The 21,754-nt window shown below is 41.5% G+C and overlaps 1 protein-coding gene across 2 annotated transcripts in view; it reads right to left on the bottom strand.

The window, feature by feature from the left end:
* Window positions 1–7,341: 7,341 nt before the first annotated feature.
* scn4ab (sodium channel, voltage-gated, type IV, alpha, b) overlaps window positions 7,342–21,754 on the bottom strand; it is a 61,879-nt gene continuing 47,466 nt past the window's right edge. Inside the window, exons 27-36 of one of the 2 annotated variants that reach the window (XM_080775634.1) lie at window positions 19,597–19,734; window positions 18,504–18,608; window positions 18,044–18,196; window positions 17,210–17,327; window positions 16,786–17,071; window positions 16,329–16,450; window positions 15,897–16,113; window positions 13,032–13,176; window positions 10,304–10,381; window positions 7,342–9,001 (exon numbers count right to left, since the gene is read on the bottom strand). In XM_080775634.1, coding sequence (XP_080631760.1) covers window positions 8,417–9,001; window positions 10,304–10,381; window positions 13,032–13,176; window positions 15,897–16,113; window positions 16,329–16,450; window positions 16,786–17,071; window positions 17,210–17,327; window positions 18,044–18,196; window positions 18,504–18,608; window positions 19,597–19,734 — 1,947 coding nt within the window. In that variant the 3' untranslated portion in view covers window positions 7,342–8,416. The remainder of the gene's footprint in view (window positions 9,002–10,303; window positions 10,382–13,031; window positions 13,177–15,896; window positions 16,114–16,328; window positions 16,451–16,785; window positions 17,072–17,209; window positions 17,328–18,043; window positions 18,197–18,503; window positions 18,609–19,596; window positions 19,735–21,754) is intronic. The other variant, XM_080775635.1, reaches the window with a different exon arrangement.

Genomic DNA, 21,754 nt, shown 5'->3' with positions numbered 1-21,754 from the left:
ATAATACCAGCTGATCTACATCGACACTGTGAGCTTTTAGATCGGCTATATGAACCATTTAAAAAAGGGTAAAAATAGTAAACAATTGCAATTATGTTTCCTGTTTCATAGCTTTGGTATTTGGAGGAACTTCATCTTCTACATTTCTAAACCACAAGTCGTCGTTTATCAAAGACAGTTTACAGGGCTTTACATTACATGTATCTTTTGAGCCCCTTGTGCTTTGGACAAGAACATTTCCTCACAAAAATGTGTCATTCATGAAAAATGAAAAAAATAAGTAGAAGAAGAAGGACAGACACTTGAAGAACACACATTCTCAATGATGGATGAAACAGAGTATAAACTGCACAATTTTGATACACTTATTACACTTATTGGCACTTATTATTAGAGGAACAATTTAGGGACAAGGTTGATTTAGGTAGCACATTACCGTCAATACATTTCAATTCTAGTAACTTTACACACAACCCGATCCGATAGTATACGTACATTTGTACAGAATTGTAAATTCATATTAAACGACTGCTGTTTTGACGGCGACGGAGGTGTGGCTCGCAACGCTCGACACGGCAACTCACGGCCCTTCAGGGCCGCTCGGTGGTGTCTCCCGTGGCTCAAGTTCGGTAGAGACGGCGCCCCTCCGTCATCATCTATCTATGAGGATGATTTCAGTGTCATATGTACGGTTTTCTAGGCGTGTATGTACGGAATTGCAATTCCGTACATATTTATGTATTTCTGTGAGACTGGGTAGTTACAAAAGCTTTACTATGATCTCAGCTTATTTACTGCCAATTATGTTCTGCACAGAGAGGGGGTGTGGGGTGAGTCATCATTTAGCCAAGAGCACCATTTAGAGTAAAAATCCCAAACTGAAAAACCACTTTTAGCAAGATGGTATTAAATGGGGGTCAGCTCACCACCGGAGCGATGGTCACCTCACCACCGAAAATCCAGACTATGAATGAGCCTTTAATCAATAAACAACGCATTGTGATCTGCCCGCATGCATCTGTGATTCTGCGTGTCTACAGTACAGGGGTCCAGTAGTCCGCTTAGTCCAAAACATAAATAAATATGTGTCCATTCCAGATCTGAGCAACCTAAAAGCCACTGGCCGCTTGGGCTAAGCCTTTTTTTAATTATTAGCCTACGGAAGATCAGCATGCAAGTCAACGTGTTCTGTTTGTTGACAAGAAAACCCTCAAACACTTGATAGCCGTAAGCCGTGCCAGTGTGGGGAGACAGATGGAGGAGGAGTCGACAGCGGTACAGCGGCTGTAAACTTTCTCCCTCCAGGCCAATAATTGATTTAATAATGCCAAGTAGGTCTCTGCATTGATACGGTCGACATGTGTTAATCTCGTCTCGCTGTCACTTGCTTTTAGTTGCGACTACAGCATAGCTACTGTTGTAGCTATCAACGTACAACAGATAACTTTGCGCCTTTGAGGGGGCAGAAAACAGCGCTCGAGCACTGTTCAAAGTGTTCATGCAGCCTGGAGTGTGACAAGCTGGAGTTTTAAATACATTGATTTCAACGAGGGCGGTGCAAATATCAGCAATTTTAGGCATGTGTGCAACATGTCAACTGTTTTAAAGTATTGTACAGTGACAACTAAAGTATCTGTAAAGTATCTGTAATGTTTATGTTGTACCATTACTATATAACGATCTAAAATAAAGGGATTTAAGATCAGAACACGCATTTATTATTATGCAAATTAACCGTAAAGCTGATAAGCATACTCGGATATTTCTTAACGCTCGGCTATCCGGTTACCCGTTGACATCCCTAGTCTACATCTCTTATCAAATGGGGGTCCGTTAAATTTACTGAAAGTGGGCTACTATACTATATAGAAAATTTGGAGCAACGCGCCTCTGCACTGTTATTGGTTAGGGAAATACAAGGAAGTGTTTGTGATCTATGCCAGATTTTCCAATGGGTTTCATTTTTTAGCCGAATGTGAACGAAAGTAAAAGCCTGGGTGCTGAGGCTATTGACAATACTACATCAAACTCTTTGCCAGAAATAGCCGATCTATAAGCTCACAACGCCTCGCAGAGCAAGACGTTGTGAGCTTCTACAATGGCTATTTTCGTCTCATGTTCCACTCAGAATAGGGATGCTAGTGTTCAAGTGGTTAAATTATGTCTCTCTTTTACAACGAGGCTCCAGAAATGAGGGAGCCAGGTCTCTGTGTGTTTGTACGGCTTCATCTCAAAAGTCACTGGAGCGAAAAAGCCTCACGCTCCTTGTTCACAGAAGTAAAACTCTGCTTAATATCTATATTTATACACAATTTATACACTCTCTCTCACACACACACAACAAAGTGAAACTGGAACAATACAATTTAAACAAAATAATGTATGTACAATGTACAATTGTTTTATTTTGAGTTAATGTTTGTAAACAATTGTAAGTATTGCCTTTGTTAAATGTTAAATGTTTGTCTGTGTCGGACCCCAGGAAGACTAGCTTTTGTCAAGGCAAAAGCTAATGGGGATCCTTATAAACAATAAACAACAATAAACAATAAACAATGAATACAACTATATGTAACAGAGCTCTTACATCTAACAATATAGGTTTATGTTCTCTCTCCCACACACACACACACACACACACACACACACACACACACACAGTTGCCAGAACGGTGTTGTTCAGCGTTCACTAACCTGCAGTGTGTAGATCGATGTCCATATCAAAATCAATGTCCAGCAATTTGTTTCGTCTCTCCAACAGAGTTTCTAGTGTCTCCATCTCTCTCTGGAAGAGGTTGCATATGAACCCAGCGACAACACTGAGGCGATCTAACACAAACACTCTGACACTAATAAGCTTCACACAACAAACATCAGAGCCACGCTGCTGTTTCTCCAAAACACACAATATCTCCTCTCCCACCGACGTCAGCTGCTCGTTTATCTTCATCCGTACAGACTCCATTTGACGCTTTTGACCTCCTTCATGAGACATTTCCACCAAGCGTTCTGTTCCTACTGTGATATAGAATGCGTAAAGGCACAAACATCAACAATTCCCGATGCGCTAGGCTACGACTAAGCTCTTTGTTCGAATCAAATGTTCAACAACATCACGTGATGCGGCGGGACTTAAGTACTTCCGGGTCAAAGTGTTTCATGCTCACGCAGTTCTGTCATGTCTCTGAGTCTGACAGAACTCGTACTAATATAGAATCTAGATCATTCTGATAGATTAGTAGGCCTACTCAACTCATGATGTATACTTCTTTCCTCTATATATATTTTTTTATTTTTATTTTTTTTACAATAGGCCTACATGTAAAGGAAAAAAAAGAAAGGAAATATGGCTGTTTGCTGAAGAGGTGGATGCTGGATGCAGTCTTTTCCATAATCCAAAGACAAGTGTCTCTGAAAATGACTATCGCCTAAATGCCTTTCGCCCCCTGGTGGTGGACAGACAGGACAGGACAGGACAGGACAGGGGTCCTATACGTCAGGGATACTCAAATAGATTTACCTGTGGGCCACATTACAAAAATGGCAAGGGGCCAGGGGCCAGTAGATAAAATTACGACATTAATGATACTTGATAACTTCTCTCTTTCAATTGCTTTATTTTCGCAAAATGTATCAAAGTACAATGTGCATGCACACAATATGTAAATAAATAAATGTGTTACATTTTCTTGCATAAACACAAAGAGCTGTTTCCATAACTGCACAAATCATTGCACATAACATGAGTAGCTGTTATAATAACATAATAACATAACATGAGTAGCTCTTTGCCTGCCTGCCTGCCTGCCTGCCTGCCTGTCTGTCTGTCTGTCCATGAGTAGTTATTTGTCTGTCTGTCAATGAGTAGCTGTCTTACTGTCTGCCTGTCTATGAGTAGATGTCTGCCTGCCTGTCCATGAGTAGCTGTCTGTCTGCCTGTCTGAGTAGCTGTCTGCCTGCCTGCCTAATTGTCCATGAGTAGCTGTCTGTCTGCCTGTCTATGAGTAGCTGTCTGCCTGCCTGCCTAATTGTCCATGAGTAGCTGTCTGTCTGCCTGTCTATGAGTAGCTGTCTGCCTTCCTGCCTGTCCAATTGTCCATGAGTAGCTGTCTGTCTGTCTATGAGTAGCTGTCTGCCTGCCTGCCCAATTGTCTATGAGTATCTGTCTGTCTGTCTATGAGTAGCTGTCTGCCTTCCTGCCTGTCCAATTGTCCATGAGAAGCTGTCTGTCTGTCTATGAGTAGCTGTCTGCCTTCCTGCCTGTCCAATTGTCCATGAGTAGCTGTCTGCCTGCCTGTCCAATTCTCCATGAGTAGCTGTCTGTCTGCCTGTCTATGAGTAGCTGTCTGACTGCCTGCCTGTCCAATTCTCCATGAGTAGCTGTCTGTCTGTCTGCCTGTCTATGAGTATAGCTGTCTGCCTGCCTGCCAGCCAGCAAGTTGGTTAACAGAAAATAAATTGTTATGGCTGAGTAAAATAAAATACAATAAACACAATTTTCCTGAAAATAGATTACCCAGCTATGACCTTTTTCATGAAAAAAAATGAGTAGTGATATGGCTGACTGAGTAAAATAAAACAATCTACCTGAAAATAGATAGCTATAAGTGAAGAGCAATTTCCGCAATTTCCGCAATTACCATTTCCGCAATTTCCGCAATTTCCATTTCCGCATTTCCGCAATTTCCATTTCCACCATTTCCGCAATTTCCGCAATTACAATTTCCGCAATTTCCCGCAATTTCCATTTCCGCAATTTCCATTTCCATTTCCAACTATTAATGGCAGCTGGGTTTCATCATTCAAATAAAATAGAATTCTGTCCGTTTAGCTATAAAATTATGTCAGGGAATAGGGATACACAGTATATGTCTTTCATTTGCATTGCATCCCCCCCCCCCCTCCAAGCTTTTATTTTCGTTCGAGTAATAGTACAACTCTAATAGTATCACTTATTATTAATAATGTAATTAAAGATAACTTCATTCAGATTTATTTATCCACGAGGCACACAACATATTATTATTGATTTTATTATTATTATTATAAAAAAGGCAGAGATCCATGAGGCACACAACATATTTAAAAGAGAATAATCTTTATTAAAGCAACATGTTTCCGCCTAACAGCGGTGTTCATCAGGGCTAGGCACTGGGCAGGCACTTTGTTTGCATGTAAACAATGATTACATATTTCATATTTCAGTCTCATGCACAGAGGGCATGGTTTATAACTATTATAATTATGCAATACTTTCTTCATGCACATAAAGCGGCTAAACTTAAAACAACTTTGATATGAGGGGTAAGCAGGGCGGCACGGTGGAAAGCAACGCAGGCTCTGCAGAAAGAATGCCTGCTGTCAAAAACCACACAAAGTGATATTGTATAAACTTAATAAATAAGCATTAAAGGGAGACTTCACCCTTTTTGCAAAAATAAAATAAAAAAATAAAATGTTAATGACATTTAGAAGATTTAGAACACTTTTCCTGGGGGTCTTTATGTGTGTAATATGTGGTTTTAGATACTTTAGATTTTAGCAGTGAGGCCAGTGTCTCTGATGTCATGGACACTGGGCTCACTTACTTACTAGACTAAATGTTGTCTCAGTAAGACAGCCCTCCCCTATCCACAAGGAGCAGTGCACCAAAGCATTATGGGAATTGTAGTACAGGAAGTAAGTGAGCCCAGTTATGCTAGAATCCAAAATATCTAAAACCACATATTACACACACAATGACCCCCCAGGAAAGTGTTCTAAATCTTCTAAACGTCATTAACATATATTCTTTTGCAAAAGTGTCCCTTTAACAAACTGTTTATAATGTGAATAAATATGCAATAACAGACTGTCCCCTCCCCAACCCATCCTTGTCCAATAGGCACGTAAGCAGCGCTAAGCCCCTCCCCAACACGTCCTTGTCCAATAGGCATGTTAAGCTGTGTGTGTGTTCAACAACACAGCCATGCAAAATAACACTGACAGCTGTGAGGTGACCTGCATAGCAACGGTTGCTAAGCTATTTGGACTGGCATTGATTGGACAATCGTTTTTGGGGGTGGGGTTTAACGAAGGGCTAATTGATATACACAGAATAACAAGTAAAATGATGGTTTAAATAGAATAGAGACAGAGTGAAACTAAAGCTTTACAGATCTGCTGTTTAGATCCAGTATGTTTGTAGATCTGCTGTTTAGATCCATTTAGATGTTTACAACAAAGCAACACTAAAGCCTGATTCAGGCTCCGTTGCGTCACGCGCAGAAAATAGCAGACCTACAAGCTCACAATGTACCTTGTGTGTGTGAGGTCTTGGAGGTATGCTGTTTAGACCCAGTAGATGTTTATAGATCTGATGTTTAGCTCACACCGTGCCTTGTGTGCGTGCGTGTGTGTGTGTGTGTGTGTGTGTGTGTGTGTGTGTGTGTGTGTGTGTGTGCGTGCGTGCGTGCGTGCATGCGTGTGCGTGTGGAGAGAGATCTTGGATGAAAAGCATGGAGACAGTGGAACTGACTGCCACAAGGGGGCAGCAGTGTAGAATTTAACATAAAGTCAATGCTCTGGTGTAGAATGTACATTAATCTGGTGTACAGTAGGATAATTAACCCATTTTGTGGCGGGAACCCCTTTTGGTGTTTTAAACATTGTTATAATTTAGCTATTGAAAAATAGCAGATCTACAAGCTCATAGCTTGTAGGTCTGCTATTTTTGAAGGATTTAGAAGATTTTATTTATTTATTTGGAGGTCAGGCCTAAATGGGTTAACATTAGGAAGGATATTTAACCAGTAGGATAATGTAACACTCTCTCTAGGTCCTCCTCAGGTCATCATGGTTCTCCATACATCCGACCAGCTCGTTGGTGCTTTGCGCTCCTGCGTCGTTCTTGAGTACGTCCACATAATTACGTTAGTGTGGACGGTTTGCTGGCTGGCAGTTCTTGATGCCTTAACTCTTTCAGCACCACCTGGTGGTCACCAGTTTAGGCTTTGAGTGCCAATTCTCCCATTATAAAGAAAGAAAGAATTTGTAATTATATTATGCATGTAATGTGCATGTCATCACCTGTACACCAGATTTGAGGAATTTTCAAAATATGGATGAAAAAAGAAAATACGTCTTGTCGTCCGTGGCATCCGGTACTTAATTGGCAATTAGACGTCTAGACGTTTATGGCTATAGTTTGAAGGGCCTTTCAAACAGGAAGCGAGGAACGCAGGCGTTGTTGCCTGGATCAACACAGGTCTCCTCCAGAGAGGGCGCCACAACGACAGGTCTCCTCCAGGTCTGGATCAACACAGGTCTCCTCCAGAGAGGGCGCCACAACGACAGGTCTCCTCCAGGTCTGGATCAACACAGGTCTCCTCCAGGTCTGGTGAGTCGCGGTGGTCGGCGTGTGCACGAAACGAGCAACGCGCGCAACAAATTCACGGGACCGCGCTCACGTTAAATACGCTTGCGTTGACGCACCGCGACTGCTCCCCAGTGCTCCGCGCAAAAACCACAGGTCTCGTTGAAAATGAACTATATTAGGCGCTTTAAATCGCTTCCGTTTGAAAGGTCCTTTAGTCTCATTCTCCTGGCTGCTACTTTCTGGCTTGGTATTCCCTCATACAGGGTATAGTTAGTAACATGTACACTTAGTACTTAGTGTAGAAAAAAATGTCTTGGCGGCTCAAAGCAGTTAGCACAGAGCGATCGCGGAACGTTAGCATCTTGGATTGTTAGCATGTTAGCACCTGTTCTCAAAGTGGGGTCCTTGAAGGGGTTCTAAATGGACCCCAACATGTCTGTAACTCTGAGAGGGTAAAAACTGGTACCAAATGAAATGGACCCTTAAGGCTCATACATACCGTACTCCAATTTTAGGTGATAGCTGATCACCGCGGTGAGTGATATCATGTTGTAGTTTTACAAACCTTTGTAAAACTACACCGCGGTGAGTGATGTCATGTTGTAGTTTTACAAACCTTTATAAAACTTCACAGTGGTGAGTAATGTCATGTTGTAGTTTTACAAACCTTTTTAAAGCTACACCGCGGTGAGTGATGTCATGTTGTAGTTTTATAAACCTTTATAAAACTACAGTATGAATGAATGCGCCTCCACACGTCTGTAACTCCTTTTTACAGTTGAGTCTATAATCCATGTGCAAGCTAGTCCAGCTGGTTTTCTCATTGGCTGATGCATGTGCGCACTGCAAATATGTCCGTGCGGAAACGAACGACTCAGAACACAATAGTTTCACCTTGGAGAATTTTGGTTCCTACCTAAACTACTGCGCTGAAACGGACACAGAGGCAGTCATAGCGAGCGGACCCCCGCCGATAATAATAATAATATTAATGCAGCTGGTAATGAATTGATTTAATCAATTCTTTTTTATGCTCTGGTTTGAGAACCGTCGCTTCTGTCAGACGACAGTCTCCTTCAGCTCCTCCTCGTCCGCAGGGAGACGCAGGTCGAAAGGAGGCGCAGAATGATGATGCGGGAGGGAAAAAGGAAGCGCAGAATGATGATGCGGGAGGGGAAAAGGAGGCGCAGAATGGAGGATGACCTCGCTGCTTAGCCGCACGGCAGGAGGACTGTCTGCCTCCTGCATAGCAGGAGTAGTTACTTCTATCTCCTGCATCGCCTCCTCCTCTACAACGGGAGGAGTTCTTTCTGTTTCACTCCTTGTTTCTCCTTCAGAAGGAGGAGTTTCTCCTTCCGAAGCAGGAGTTTCTCCTTCCGAAGCAGGAGTTTCTCCTTCAGAAGCAGGAGTTTCTCCTGTCTCCTCCTGGCCGTCTCCGTAAAGCAGGTTGATCTTCTCGTAGATCAGCCCCACCGTCTCTCTGTCTCCGCCTCCTCCTCGCTCGCCCCCCTCTTTCTCTCTGTATTTGTACGAGGCCTGCTTGACCGTTCGTCTGAACAGGTGTTTCCTGTACGCCCTCTGGATCACCACCACCGCCACCTCTTCCTGTTTCCTCCTCAGGGTGGAGCTGATTGGTTCGTACACCTGGAGGGGGACAACGTCATTGGTTCATTTATTTATTGATTGTTTGTTTTAATGATAGATAATGCAAAACTATCGCGATGCAAAATGCAAAACCTTTCTCATGGGGGTGTTCTTTATCGCGAGAGGGTGTTCTTATCCCAAACTTTTTCATGTCAAGGACACTAATCAGCCCTGCGGACCCCCATTTGAAAAGATATGCCAGGGACCCCCATAAGAGAAGATTCTCAGTGCCACTTTAAATTTAGTATAATTAGAGTCCTCGGCTTGATATGACCTTCATGCTAATTTCAGCCATATACGTCCAGATGCGGTGGGCGTGTCTTGCTTGATTTCATTCATTGCAAAAGAGCTTGTTGACCTGCCCATATGCTGCTGTATAAAATACGCTGATGTCTTGTACGACGAAGACCCGTAAGGGTCGAAACGTTGTACCTAAATAAAGGGTAACAAGAAGACTCGCCCCGTTTCTGTTTTCCTCCCAGAATCTTCCCCAGTGAGGGGTGGGAGAGGCTGGACAGCAGACGGCTGGACTTTGAATTTCTCTAACTATAAACTTTCATGACAGCAGACAGCCTAAGTACAAATATAATTTATGAAAAGCTACTACATTGAAGTCTGTTCACAGAAGTTGTTGTAGGCTATGTGGGGATTATCTGATGAGGTACCATTTGAGTGTGCAAAACCTTACATATACTATAATACTAAATTGTTTATAGGGTCAATATAAGTAAAATAATATAGCCTTTCTACAGGAGTATCTTTTTATATTTTTCCAAAAAGAATACAAACGGCCAATAGCATATTACAAAGTTATCCCCCTCACTGGTGACAATTCCGGGAGGAAAAACGGGCAAGCACCGGGGCGAGTCTTCTGGTATTCAAATAAAGTTTCCTGGAAGCAGAGACACAGTGTGCAGACAAGCCTTCTTTAAATAAAGTTTCCTGGGAGCAGAGACACAGTGTGTGGACAAGCCTTCATTAAATAAAGTTTCCTGGGAGCAGAGACACAGTGTGCGGACAAGCCTTCATTAAATAAAGTTTCCTGGGAGCAGAGACACAGTGTGTGGACAAGCCTTCATTAAATAAAGTTTCCTGGGAGCAGAGACACAGTGTGTGGACAAGCCTTCATTAAATAAAGTTTTCCTGGGAGCAGAGACACAGTGTGTGGACAAGCCTTCATTAAATAAAGTTTCCTGGGAGCAGAGACACAGTGTGTGGACAAGCCTTCATTATAACCCTTATTAACAAGGTAATAAGACGACCCTTCTTAATAACCCTTATTAATACGGTAATAAGGTATACCTTAGAAGGATTGTTGGCCATGAACTTCTCCTCCATTGATGCCTTGAGAGCATCCATTTCTCCTGACTCCCCCAGAACCTAAAACACATACAATACAATACATTAAAATACAACACAATACATTATATATAAGCCTTAACATCCATCTCCCCTGACTCCCTCAGAACCTCAAACACAATAAAATACATTGTACAATAATATATATAAACCACCTCTGCTGACTCCCCACAACCTGAAAACACAGTAGGCATACATTATATATATATATATATATATATATATATATATATATATATATATATATATATATATATAATATAGAGTAGAATGTCCAGACAGAGTCTATTGTCTCCAGTTTACTGTTAAAGAGAGCTGGCTCTCATCACCCTGTCCTCCTGGACACTGGTCTACTCCTGTTTACTAAGCAGTATAGTAGCTCAGTATGCCAAGACTTTCACTGTCTTCTCTTCGTCTCAAAATAGCTGTGCTACAAATCACTAGTAGCGAAGGTGTTCAAAACACCTCTTCAAAAGATAAACCCATTACAAGTGGCTTCCGTCCATACATCCTAGTACTGTATAGCTATTAGCTCCCCTACAGAGCTGTAGTGTGACGTGTGTACAATATTATGTTTTATTAAATATGCCATTAATAACTTATAATATAATGCTATAACACCTTTGACTCATTCTGTAGCTCGGAGACACACCATTTGTGCGATACAAGACTAACACACTGTATAAAGCACACACACACACCGTTACCCGCCTCTGAAAGCCTGCTTGTATGAGGCTATCAGGAGCGACCCGAATTAAAACCTTAAAACTATCCTATCTGTATCGCGTTCACAATCAGAAGTTTATGCAGTGTGCGTAAAGTCCCGACGCGGGCATCAACGCCGGCATGGGAGACTCCCTGCCACTGCGCAAAAAGCATGAAATACGGATGTGTATATTACAGGAAACTCCCGTTAAACTTTCCAACAAACTCCGGTAAACTCCCGAATTGTACCATCACACATGTATATTACCGTATATTAACTGTATGTGCTGCTAAACTTTAGGTTTACTGGGAAAAATACAGTGCCCATAATTGCCCGTTAACTCCTCTTTTCACGCAGTGTGCTATTCTGCTATACCTCCCGCATGTCCGCACGTCCTGAGCGCACTTAGTATGAAGCGTCGGGGATTAAGGAATACAGGGGAAGATATATACTGTATACACACTCACAGCTTTTAATCTATGGCTCTTATGAGGCAGAGATTTATAGCTTCTTTCCAACGTGTGTGTTGGAGCCCTGCGCAAACTCACGTGAAGAGATATTCATAGCATACAATTCTCACTTTGTTCCGCCTGCTAGAACCCGTATAGAGTGTTAGAATGTTAGAATGTTAGAATACATGTGTGGCTAATTCACTTCAACCGGCTCCACTGAGACGTTGAAATATAGCCACTTTTGACCTAGTTAGACTGGCACGTTGTGCGATACTTTCCAGCCTCCCTTTCTCCGTCCGTGGAAGATTCAGAGAGGTGGCGAGCTGCAATCAACTTAAAAAACAACCATTCCTGTACTTGCGGACCGGGGCATCGCCCGGATTCCCATGCCTCGCCGTCTTCCTCCCCGCTCGGGGAAAGATAAGCACTGGCAGGCTGTTGCTAAGAATTACGTTGTTAAATCAACTAAACTTACGCCACGGAGTGACAGGAAAAACACAGACAACGGACATATTATTGGCTAATCAATAACACGGGAGGCCATCGTAAATTACACTGAAGTATAAAAATAGCTTTATTCAAGAATCAAATTAATTTACAAAATAGTGAAAAGATAGGAGGCAGAGGAGAACAGAGTCCTTGGTCAGCCTGCAAAAAATAACAAACACAACTCCGTATTCTGGTTGAGTAAGAGATAAAGTTTAGAGGCGCGCAAGGAAAAATCTGACTAGACAACGGCGCATTCATACTTTTATCACCTCAGTTCACATAGCGTCATTTTATTTAGCTATGACCCTTCCAGGCGTGCTCAAAGCAATGTGCACGAGTGTCCGTGTGCGCGAGCGAACACGTCCGTGGACACGCATCTGTCCTCAAACGGCACTGAGATTGAGATTACCTTTGTCGTGAACGCGTAAAGGGTTACTTCAGTTCATTTTTGGCCAAGGTCAACCTGTAATGTCTGCTCAAGGTTCAAGGTCAAGGTGTCTTTATTTTGTCTCCCAAGGGAGAAATTTGTCTTGGACCCCAAGGACCCGCCCTGCAGCATACAGATACAATACAATACAAAACAATACACAATACAAGACAACAAAGGCACACAGTGACCCATACAACATTAAAAAACCACACACCAACATACCTAGTGCAAAAGAGGAAGAACATCACCTCATAACCTTCGACCCCTACCCTGTCTGCCCTCTGCAAGGACTCTGTTAAGGAGTGTGATTGACAGAGGGACAAAGGAATGCTTGTACCTATTATATTTGCACGCATGGACCTCGTACCTCCTACCTAATGGCATTAGCCGATACTCAGGGTATAGTACATGGGAGGGGTCAGACACAATTTTCTTAACCTGTCCTGCTGCTAGGCGAACCACAATATAAAGCAACTGCAATAATATAATGGATGCATACATTGAAGAAGACAGAGGCAGATTAATAGTAGTAGCATTAGTAGCAGTAGTAGTAGTATAGTAGTAGTAGTAGTAGTAGTAGTATGTTTATATTACCTCAGTAGTCAGGGCCAGTAGTATATCCAGACAGTGGATCTTGTCTCCAGGGACCAGAGGTAAATCCATATGAATCAGTTTGATGGTGTTCGGTTTGGGAATTCTCAACGGATCCTTTAAGGTGTCACAGAAATGTGACAGCTCTCTGTAAACATAAAATGTATCCTTTAAATGTGACAGCTCTCTGTAAACATAAAATATATCCTTTAAATCTGACAGCTCTCTGTAAACATAACATATATCCTTTAAATGTGACAACTCTCTGTAAACATAAAATATATCCTTTAAATGTGACAACTCTCTGTAAACATAAAATATATCCTATAAATGTGACAGCTCTCTGTAAACATAAAATATATCCTTTAATCTGACAGCTCTCTGTAAACATAAAATATATCCTTTAAATGTGACAGCTCTCTGTAAACATAAAATATATCCTTTAATCTGACAGCTCTCTGTAAACACAATGATAAAATACAAATGTAATGTAATGTGATTGATTGATTACTTTATTTATTAACAGGTACAATAAGCTAAAAAGCTAAATATAAAAAGGCCAAGGGCTTGTTTCCAGTGTGGTCCTATATGTACTCAATTAAACAAGGGGTACTGCGAACTACGTCACAAAGGGTGATCGAGCCTTCGCCATTCAAGCACCGCAACCAGCAACTAGCATCCAGAACGAATTCGCCTCACTGACTCCCTCATACGTTTTAAATCCCTATTGTTTCAAAAAGCATTCCTTTAAATAACTGTTTTTGTTTTTCCCTGCCTTTTACTGATCTTGTGTTATCTTCATTTGTTTAATGTTTGGGTATTTCTTGTTTATTACGTTGATAGATCATGTTACTTACTTTTTCTATTTTTCTATTGTGAATTTTCTTGTTATTATTCCTGTGCAGCACTTTGAGGCTCATGCCTAGAAAGGTGCTATATAAATAAAGTTATCATTAAATAAAAATAAAGTTATTATGAATTAATCAAGAAATATAAAGACAAACAATAACAGCAGAAATCATCAACACTAGGAGCAGTACACGTATATTAACCCATTTTGTGGCGGGAACCCCTATTGGTGTTTTAAACATTATGTTATACTTTAGCTATTGAAAAATAGCAGATCTACAAGCTCATAGCGCGCCACCGAGTGGCACGCTACAAGCTTGTAGGTCTGCTATTTTTGAAAAATCTAAGAACGACTGACATAGAATCATACCTTTTTCAGAAAACTGTCATTTTCAAACAGACATTTTTAGAATCTGATCTCAGGTCAAAATGAGTTAACGAAACAACTGTTGTACTTTTACAGTCTTCTGATCTCTCCGGCTGATCTCAGGTAATTTATTTTAAACAGCTAGAAGACTTTACCAGATGAACCACCTAAGCTGGCTCCTTTCCAGGCGAAGAAGCAGCGACTCTACTCCGAGTCTCTCTTGTGTGACTGAACTTCTCACCAGTGTTGCCAACTCTCCAGTGACGGAAGTAGCTAGTGGCTCCTCGAAAAGTAGCTAAAAGTCGCCAGGGGTGGGATATGCGCGCGCGCAGCACGCGCCGCCCCTAGCGACTTTTTTGCGTCCCTAGCGACTTTTAGGCGCCCCTAGCAACGAAAATATGTAGCCAGCCCAGAAAAACATTTGTCATTTATGTGCACTTAGTTTGTATCATCTCTTCATTTGATAACACATCGTTTAAACTCATTGTAATATAAAAAAAACATACCTCAATTCAACTAATGTTTAGAACGCTATTTTGTTCCGATCCATACAGGAATTAGAAGGTTAATACTTTATGCATCCGAGTGTGTATTTTATTTTTACTAGCAGACTAAACTGAGCTGCCAGTGCTTCCTCCTTTCTTGCTCTGTCGAGCTCGAGGGGCGCGTTCGGAAATACCGCACCGGAGCGCACTCGCCTAGGCAGAGCAAGAAAGGAGGAAGCACTGGTAGACAGTCTGTGCAAGTGTGCAGTGTGCACATAACCGAGCCGAGGAAGTCACTGAGCCTGCTGTGACCTGTGAGCCAGACCAGACGCGCCGACCACTTTTAGTTTTGCCAATTTAGCGGATTTGAGGCTGAGAAAAAAAAAAAAAGGATTTTATCTCTGGCGCATATCTGGCGCCTGTCAACACGATTTGTCCCCAATTCACCAGGGGAAAAAAGCTAGATTTCTCGCCAGAAGCTTTTCACTAATTCAGTCGCTAGGGGGGTCTGGAAAGAAGCTAAATATGACGACAAATCCGCTAAGTTGGCAACACTGCTTCTCACCCTATCTCTAAGGGAGATGAACTTCTCACCTTATCTCTAAGGGAGATGAACTATATATATCTATAATATATAGAGTAGGAACACTTCATGACCATATATAGAGTAGGAACACTTCATGACCATAAGTGAGAGTATAGGAGAGTGTTGTTCTTGCTTACTGTAAATCGCGCTGGATTAGGATTTGTCTAAATGTCTAAATTGTAAATTGTAGGAAGGAAGATTGCTCGGTAGACAGAGAGCTTTGCCTTCTGGCTCAACTCTCTTTTCGTCACAACAGTGAGCGGTACAGCGACTGCAACACCGCCCCCTGCTGCTCCGATTCACCGGCTGATCTCCTTCTCTGTCCTCCCCTCACTCATGAAGCAGACCAAACAAGAATTATATTTAATATTACCTGAACTCGTATTGGATATCAGTACAGTACAGTACAGTACAGTACAGTACAGTACAGTACAGTACAGTACAGTACAGTACAGTACAGTACAGTATTAGTATAATTAATATCACTTGTACTATGAACTGTGAGGCGTCAGGGTCGAACTTCTCCCAGGTTTAGTATAGCGTAGCGTAGCCTAGCCTAGCATAGCGTAGTATAGTATTACTTGTATTCTATGAACTGCGAGGCGCCAGGGTCGAACTTTTCCCAGGTCTCGTAGAACATCTCGAAGTCGTCTTCACACAGCGGGTCGGCGCTCTCCTCCGTCGCCACATTGAAGTTCTCCAGGATGATGGCGATGTACATGTTCACAACCACCAGGAACGACACGATGACGTAGGTACAGAAGAACATGATGCCGACGCCCGGGTTACCACAGTCACCTGTAACAGACAGCACCCAGGTTACCACAGTAACCTGGAGATATACGAACACACAGCGCCCGGGTTACCACAGTCACCTGTAACACACAGCGTCCGGGTTACCACAGTCACCTGTAACACACAGTGTCCGGGTTACCACAGTCACCTGTAACACACAGCACCCGGGTTACCACAATAACCTGTAACACACATGGGGGGGGGGGGGGGGTACTGACCTTTGACATCTGTCCCTGGGTTCTCCTTGTGGGGGTCACAGTCGGGGGGGGAGGTGTTCATGATGGGGCTCAGTAGTCCATCCCAACCGGCTGATGTGGTGATCATGAAGAGACAGATGATACTGTAACACACAGCACCATGGTTATTATATAACCCTTACACACAGCACCATGGTTATTATATAACCCTAACACACAATACCATGGTTATTACATAACCCTAACACACAACACCATGGTTATTAAATAACCCTAACGCACAGCACCATGGTTATTATATAACCCTAACACACAACACCATGGTTATTATATAACCCTAACACCCAAGCAGCAGAGATGCAGTCAAAGTTTTTAAACACTAGATTGCAGTAAAGAAGTTAATCAAAGCACCTGTTTCTGAACGTCTACTTTAACCAACGCACCTGTTTCTGAACATCTCAAACTTTAATCAACGCACCTGTTTCCGAAGGTCTCGAAGTTGAACATGTCGTCGATCATGCCCTCCTTCCTCACGTAGGCGAAGTTGGACATTCCGAAGATGGAGAAGATGAACATGATGAGGAAGAGGAGGAGGCCGATGTTGAAGAGCGCAGGAAGTGACATCATCAGGGCGAAGAGCAGCGTGCGGATGCCCTTAGCGCTGCGAATCAGACGCAGGACGCGTCCGATGCGAGCCAATCGGATCACTCGGAACATGGTGGGCGAGACAAAGTACTTCTCTATGACGTCAGCCAGTACCAGCCCTGAAGAGAGAGAGAGAGAGAGAGAGAGAGAGAGAGAGAGAGAGATAGAGAGAGAGGAGAGAGAGAGGATGAATGAATGAAAGATTTGAAAAAAGGTTGAAAAATAATCAATCAATCAATCAATCAATCAATACGTACCAACTATAGAGAGGATGACGACAACGAAGTCGAAGACGTTCCATCCCACGTTGAAGTAGTACTGCCTCAGAGCGATGATCTTCAGAGTGCATTCTGATGTGAAGACGATGATGAACACCTGGAGGTGATGAAGATTACTATTATTATTATTATTATTATTATTAGATGATCTTCAGGGAGCATTCTGGCGTGACGATGATGATGAACACCTGGAGGTGATGAAGATTACTATTATTATTATTATTATTATTATTAGATGATCTTCAGGGAGCATTCTGACGTGACGATGATGATGAACACCTGGAGGTGATGAAGATTACTATTATTATTATTATTATTATTATTATTATTAGATGATCTTCAGGGAGCATTCTGGCGTGACGATGATGATGAACACCTGGGGATGATGAAGGTTATTATTATGATTATTTACCAGGTCACCATGTTGAGACAGTAGTAGTGGTTAGTAGGCAGGTATCCTCACCATGTTGAGACAGTAGTGGTGGTTAGTAGGCAGGTATCCACCAGGTCACCATGTTGAGACAGTAGTAGTGGTTAGTAGGCAGGTATCCACCAGGCCACCATGTTGAGACAGTAGTAGTGGTTAGTAGGCAGGTATCCACCAGGCCACCATGTTGAGACAGTAGTAGTGGTTAGTAGGCAGGTATCCACCAAGTCACCATGATGAGACAGTAGTAGTGGTTAGTAGGCAGGTATCCATCAGGTCACCATGTTGAGACAGTAGTAGTGGTTAGTAGGCAGGTATCCACCAGGTCACCATGTTGACCTGGTGGTCAACATGCTGACAGTAACATGGTGGTAACAGTAACGTACCAGGTTTATCCAGTATAATATGTTCTCTTTCTCCTCAGACTGCTCGTCCGTCTCCACCATCATGGTCACCATGTTGAGGCAGATCAGAACCATGATGAAGATGTCAAACACCTGCTGAGTCACGAAGTCAAACACCAGACCCTGGAACTTATTCTGAGAGAGAGAGAGAGAGAGATAGAGAGAGAGAGAGAGATTCACGGTCAGGAAAACGTGTAATTTCCGGTAGGGCTGCACAATATGGTCAAGATGTCATATCTCAATATTTATGCCAAATATCGATACGATATTAACGCTAAATTGTCATATTCTATATTTTAAGTGTTGCAACATTGAAAGTCTATGGTAACAGATTTAGTTAGTAACACATTTTGTTGTAACATCTGGTAACATATTTAGTTAGTAACACATTTAGTTGTAACCTCTCGTAACAGATTTAGTTAGTAACATATTTAGTTGTAACCTCTGGTCGTGGAACAGGTTTCTGAGGCTTTTTGGATCCAAGCTTCTTCATGGCGTTGTAATATTTCTTCTGCTCTTCTGTCATGAAAATATCTTTACCTCCCAAGTAAAAACAAAAGGATTCGTTAACCTACACAGTAAATCAATGAGTAAAAACTAAAGGATTCGTTAACCTACACAGTAAATCAATGAGTAAAAACAAAAGGATTCGTTAACCTACACAGTAAATCAATGAGTAAAAACAAAAGGATTCGTTAACCTACACAGTAAATCACAGTAAATCAATGAGTAAAAACTAAAGGATTCGTTAACCTACACAGTAGGCTAAATCAATGAGTAAAACTCAGGTTTCGTGTCCAGTACCACTAACTGCTCAAACAATGGTTCCATGTGACTGAGGGGTTAAAGTTCAACGGAGGTTGTGCTATTTGGTCCAAATAAGTAAACAATACAAATGATGCTAGTTGTGTGAATTCATTCATTTTTAATGCGTGGCCCCCCCAGTGACCCCCAGTGACCCCCAGTACCAAATGACCGGCACTACTTCCTATTCACCAAAACCAGACCAGAAGTCCCACCGCAGGACTCAGGCAAATGAACACCTTAACAGGTTCCGTCCATCCGACGTGTCCACACATCCAACCCACGGATATTCAAAGGCTGTGTGTACACGTCCTACTAGGGTGTGTACACGTCCCTAGTGCATCTTAAATGATATCAAATGAGAGAAGAATATTCTGAATGTATTCCTTTTTTATTTTTCAGTGGGACTCCAACCACCACTTTGCAACCACTATATTAATGGCATGTATTTCCTACAGCTTTAAGTCCAACAGTCTGAACTACAGTGGGGCAGCTTAGCAGTACAATACTGCAGTTCCTGAAACAAGAACGTACACTTCCTGGTAAACTATTTAGACGAATAACCGTAGCCAAGAATATAAAGATTTTAGGCCTACATCATATTTGATTTGGCTTTTTTACGGTCGATTTGGCCGATTCCGATTATGCTACTGATTATATCGTGCATCGAAAATAATAATACTAATAATACTAATAATAATAGTAGTAGTAGTTTATTATTGTAAACTTATCTTGGATTTCTGCTGGTTGAAGTTGTCGATGATGACTCCGATGAAGAGGTTGAGAGTGAAGAAGGAACCGAAGATGATGAAGATCACGAAATAAATATACATGTAGAGATTCTCCTCATAGATGGGCTGTAGTTCTACCTAGCAACACAGAGACACAATATTAATAATACTAAATAAACTGTAATACATAAACTACTGTTCTGCCTAGCAACACAAAGAATAATACATAAACTACTGTTCTGCCTAGCAACACAAAGAATAATACATAAATACTGTTCTGCCTAGCAACACAGAGACACATACTAATAATAATAATGTGGGTAAATGTGCGGCATTGGGAGGTAAAGGGGAGACACTTTATTGTGAACTGACGACAGGATGAGGAGAGGTGTTGTTGCTACATAATTGTCAAGAGTAATGGCTGCGCACGATATTGAACAGTCAGAACTATTTGTATCAATACGCCTGTATCAATACACCTGTATCAATACACCTGTATCAATACGCCTGTGTCAATACGCCTGTATCAATACGCCTGTACAGGTTCAGGTTCAGGTTCAGGTTCAGGTTTATTTGTCATGTGTATAGATACAGAGTATAAATACAATGAAAATCATTTTGCTCAGAGCACTCTCAGTCTTACATACACAGGACATAAACAAACATCTATAGTGCAAGAAAAGGACAAAAAACAGGAAAAGAAAAGTGCAAGTGAAGTGACAAAACAGTGCAATACAGTTCAAGGTCAGCTGTTCAGCAGCCTGACTGCCTGGGGGTAAAACTGTTACTGAGACATGTGGTACGAGATTTGATGCTCTGGTAGCGTTTTTTGGAAGGGAGTAACAATACAATAGGGGGTATCAATACACCTGTATCAATACGCCTGTATCAATAGAATAATTATGCCATAGGTATATATGGGGCCTCAGATTTGGTCTTATAAATGAGCCTCCAGATCTCTAAAACCGGCCCTGCGCGAGCGCACGCACGCACGCACACACACATGCACGCGGAGTGGAGTAGAAGTAAAAGTACTGGAAATTGGAAATGCCTGAAGCATATATTATTTTTGTCACCTCGCGCTAATGAAACACCAAGGGATTAAAATGTCAACGTTCAAGTACTAGATGTATGTAAGATAACCCTGCAGCTATAGTAATGTGTCACTCTGAAAGTTTAACTGAAGTTCACTTCTAACTTCATTTCTGATACAGACACGGCCTTGGATCAAGACAGTCAACAGAATAATCTTTTTTAATCATCCTATCCTTGTTGATTGTATAATATAAGGCCATTTAGGTTGAAATCATGATGTAACGTTATGCTGTGAACTAGCCTCAGTTATGCATGTCTTCATTATATAACTTTATGTTGTGATAATAAGGAGCAGTACCCTCAGTCACCTACATTTCTTCGTGGTATAACTTTATGTTGTGATAATAAGCAGCAGTAGCCTCAGTTATGCATGTCTTCATTATATAACTTTATGTTGTGATAATAGGCAGCAGTAGCCTCAGTTATGCATATACAGTACCATGTCTTCATGGTATAACTTTATGTTGTGATAATAAGTAGTGAAGTAGTTTATTTTATTTCCAGGGTGGGTAGGTCATGTTGAGCTGCTCATTAAGCTCAAGTAGCTCTCAAGTCAAAACAGAGTGTCTACGCCTGGCTTAGAGGAACAGAATGATGGGTTAGTAACAGAGTGTCTACGCCTGGCTTAGAGGAACAGAATGATGGGTTAGTAACAGAGTGTCTACGCCTGGCTTAGAGGAACAGAATGATGGGTTAGTAACAGAGTGTCTACGCCTGGCTTAGAGGAACAGAATGATGGGTTGGGTTCATTGATAGATTGGTTTATGATCCACAGTAGCTTTAGAGGAATATATAGAGAATATAATATATACATATATATATATATATATATATATATATATATATATATATATATATATATATATATATATATATATATATATATATATATATATACATACAGTATATAATATTCTATGTTACACAGTCGTTTTAGAGGATTATATAGAGTATATAATAATATATATATATATATACAGTATATAATATTCTAGAGTACCTCATGTTACACAGTAGCTTTAGAGGAGTATATAGAGTACGGTATATAATATATACATATTAT

Source organism: Protomyctophum bolini, assembly GCF_963924005.1.
Source record: "Protomyctophum bolini genome assembly, chromosome: 11".
Taxonomy (NCBI): domain Eukaryota; kingdom Metazoa; phylum Chordata; class Actinopteri; order Myctophiformes; family Myctophidae; genus Protomyctophum; species Protomyctophum bolini.
Note: the sequence above shows the minus strand (reverse complement) of the source record. Positions and strands in the feature narration are given on the sequence as shown.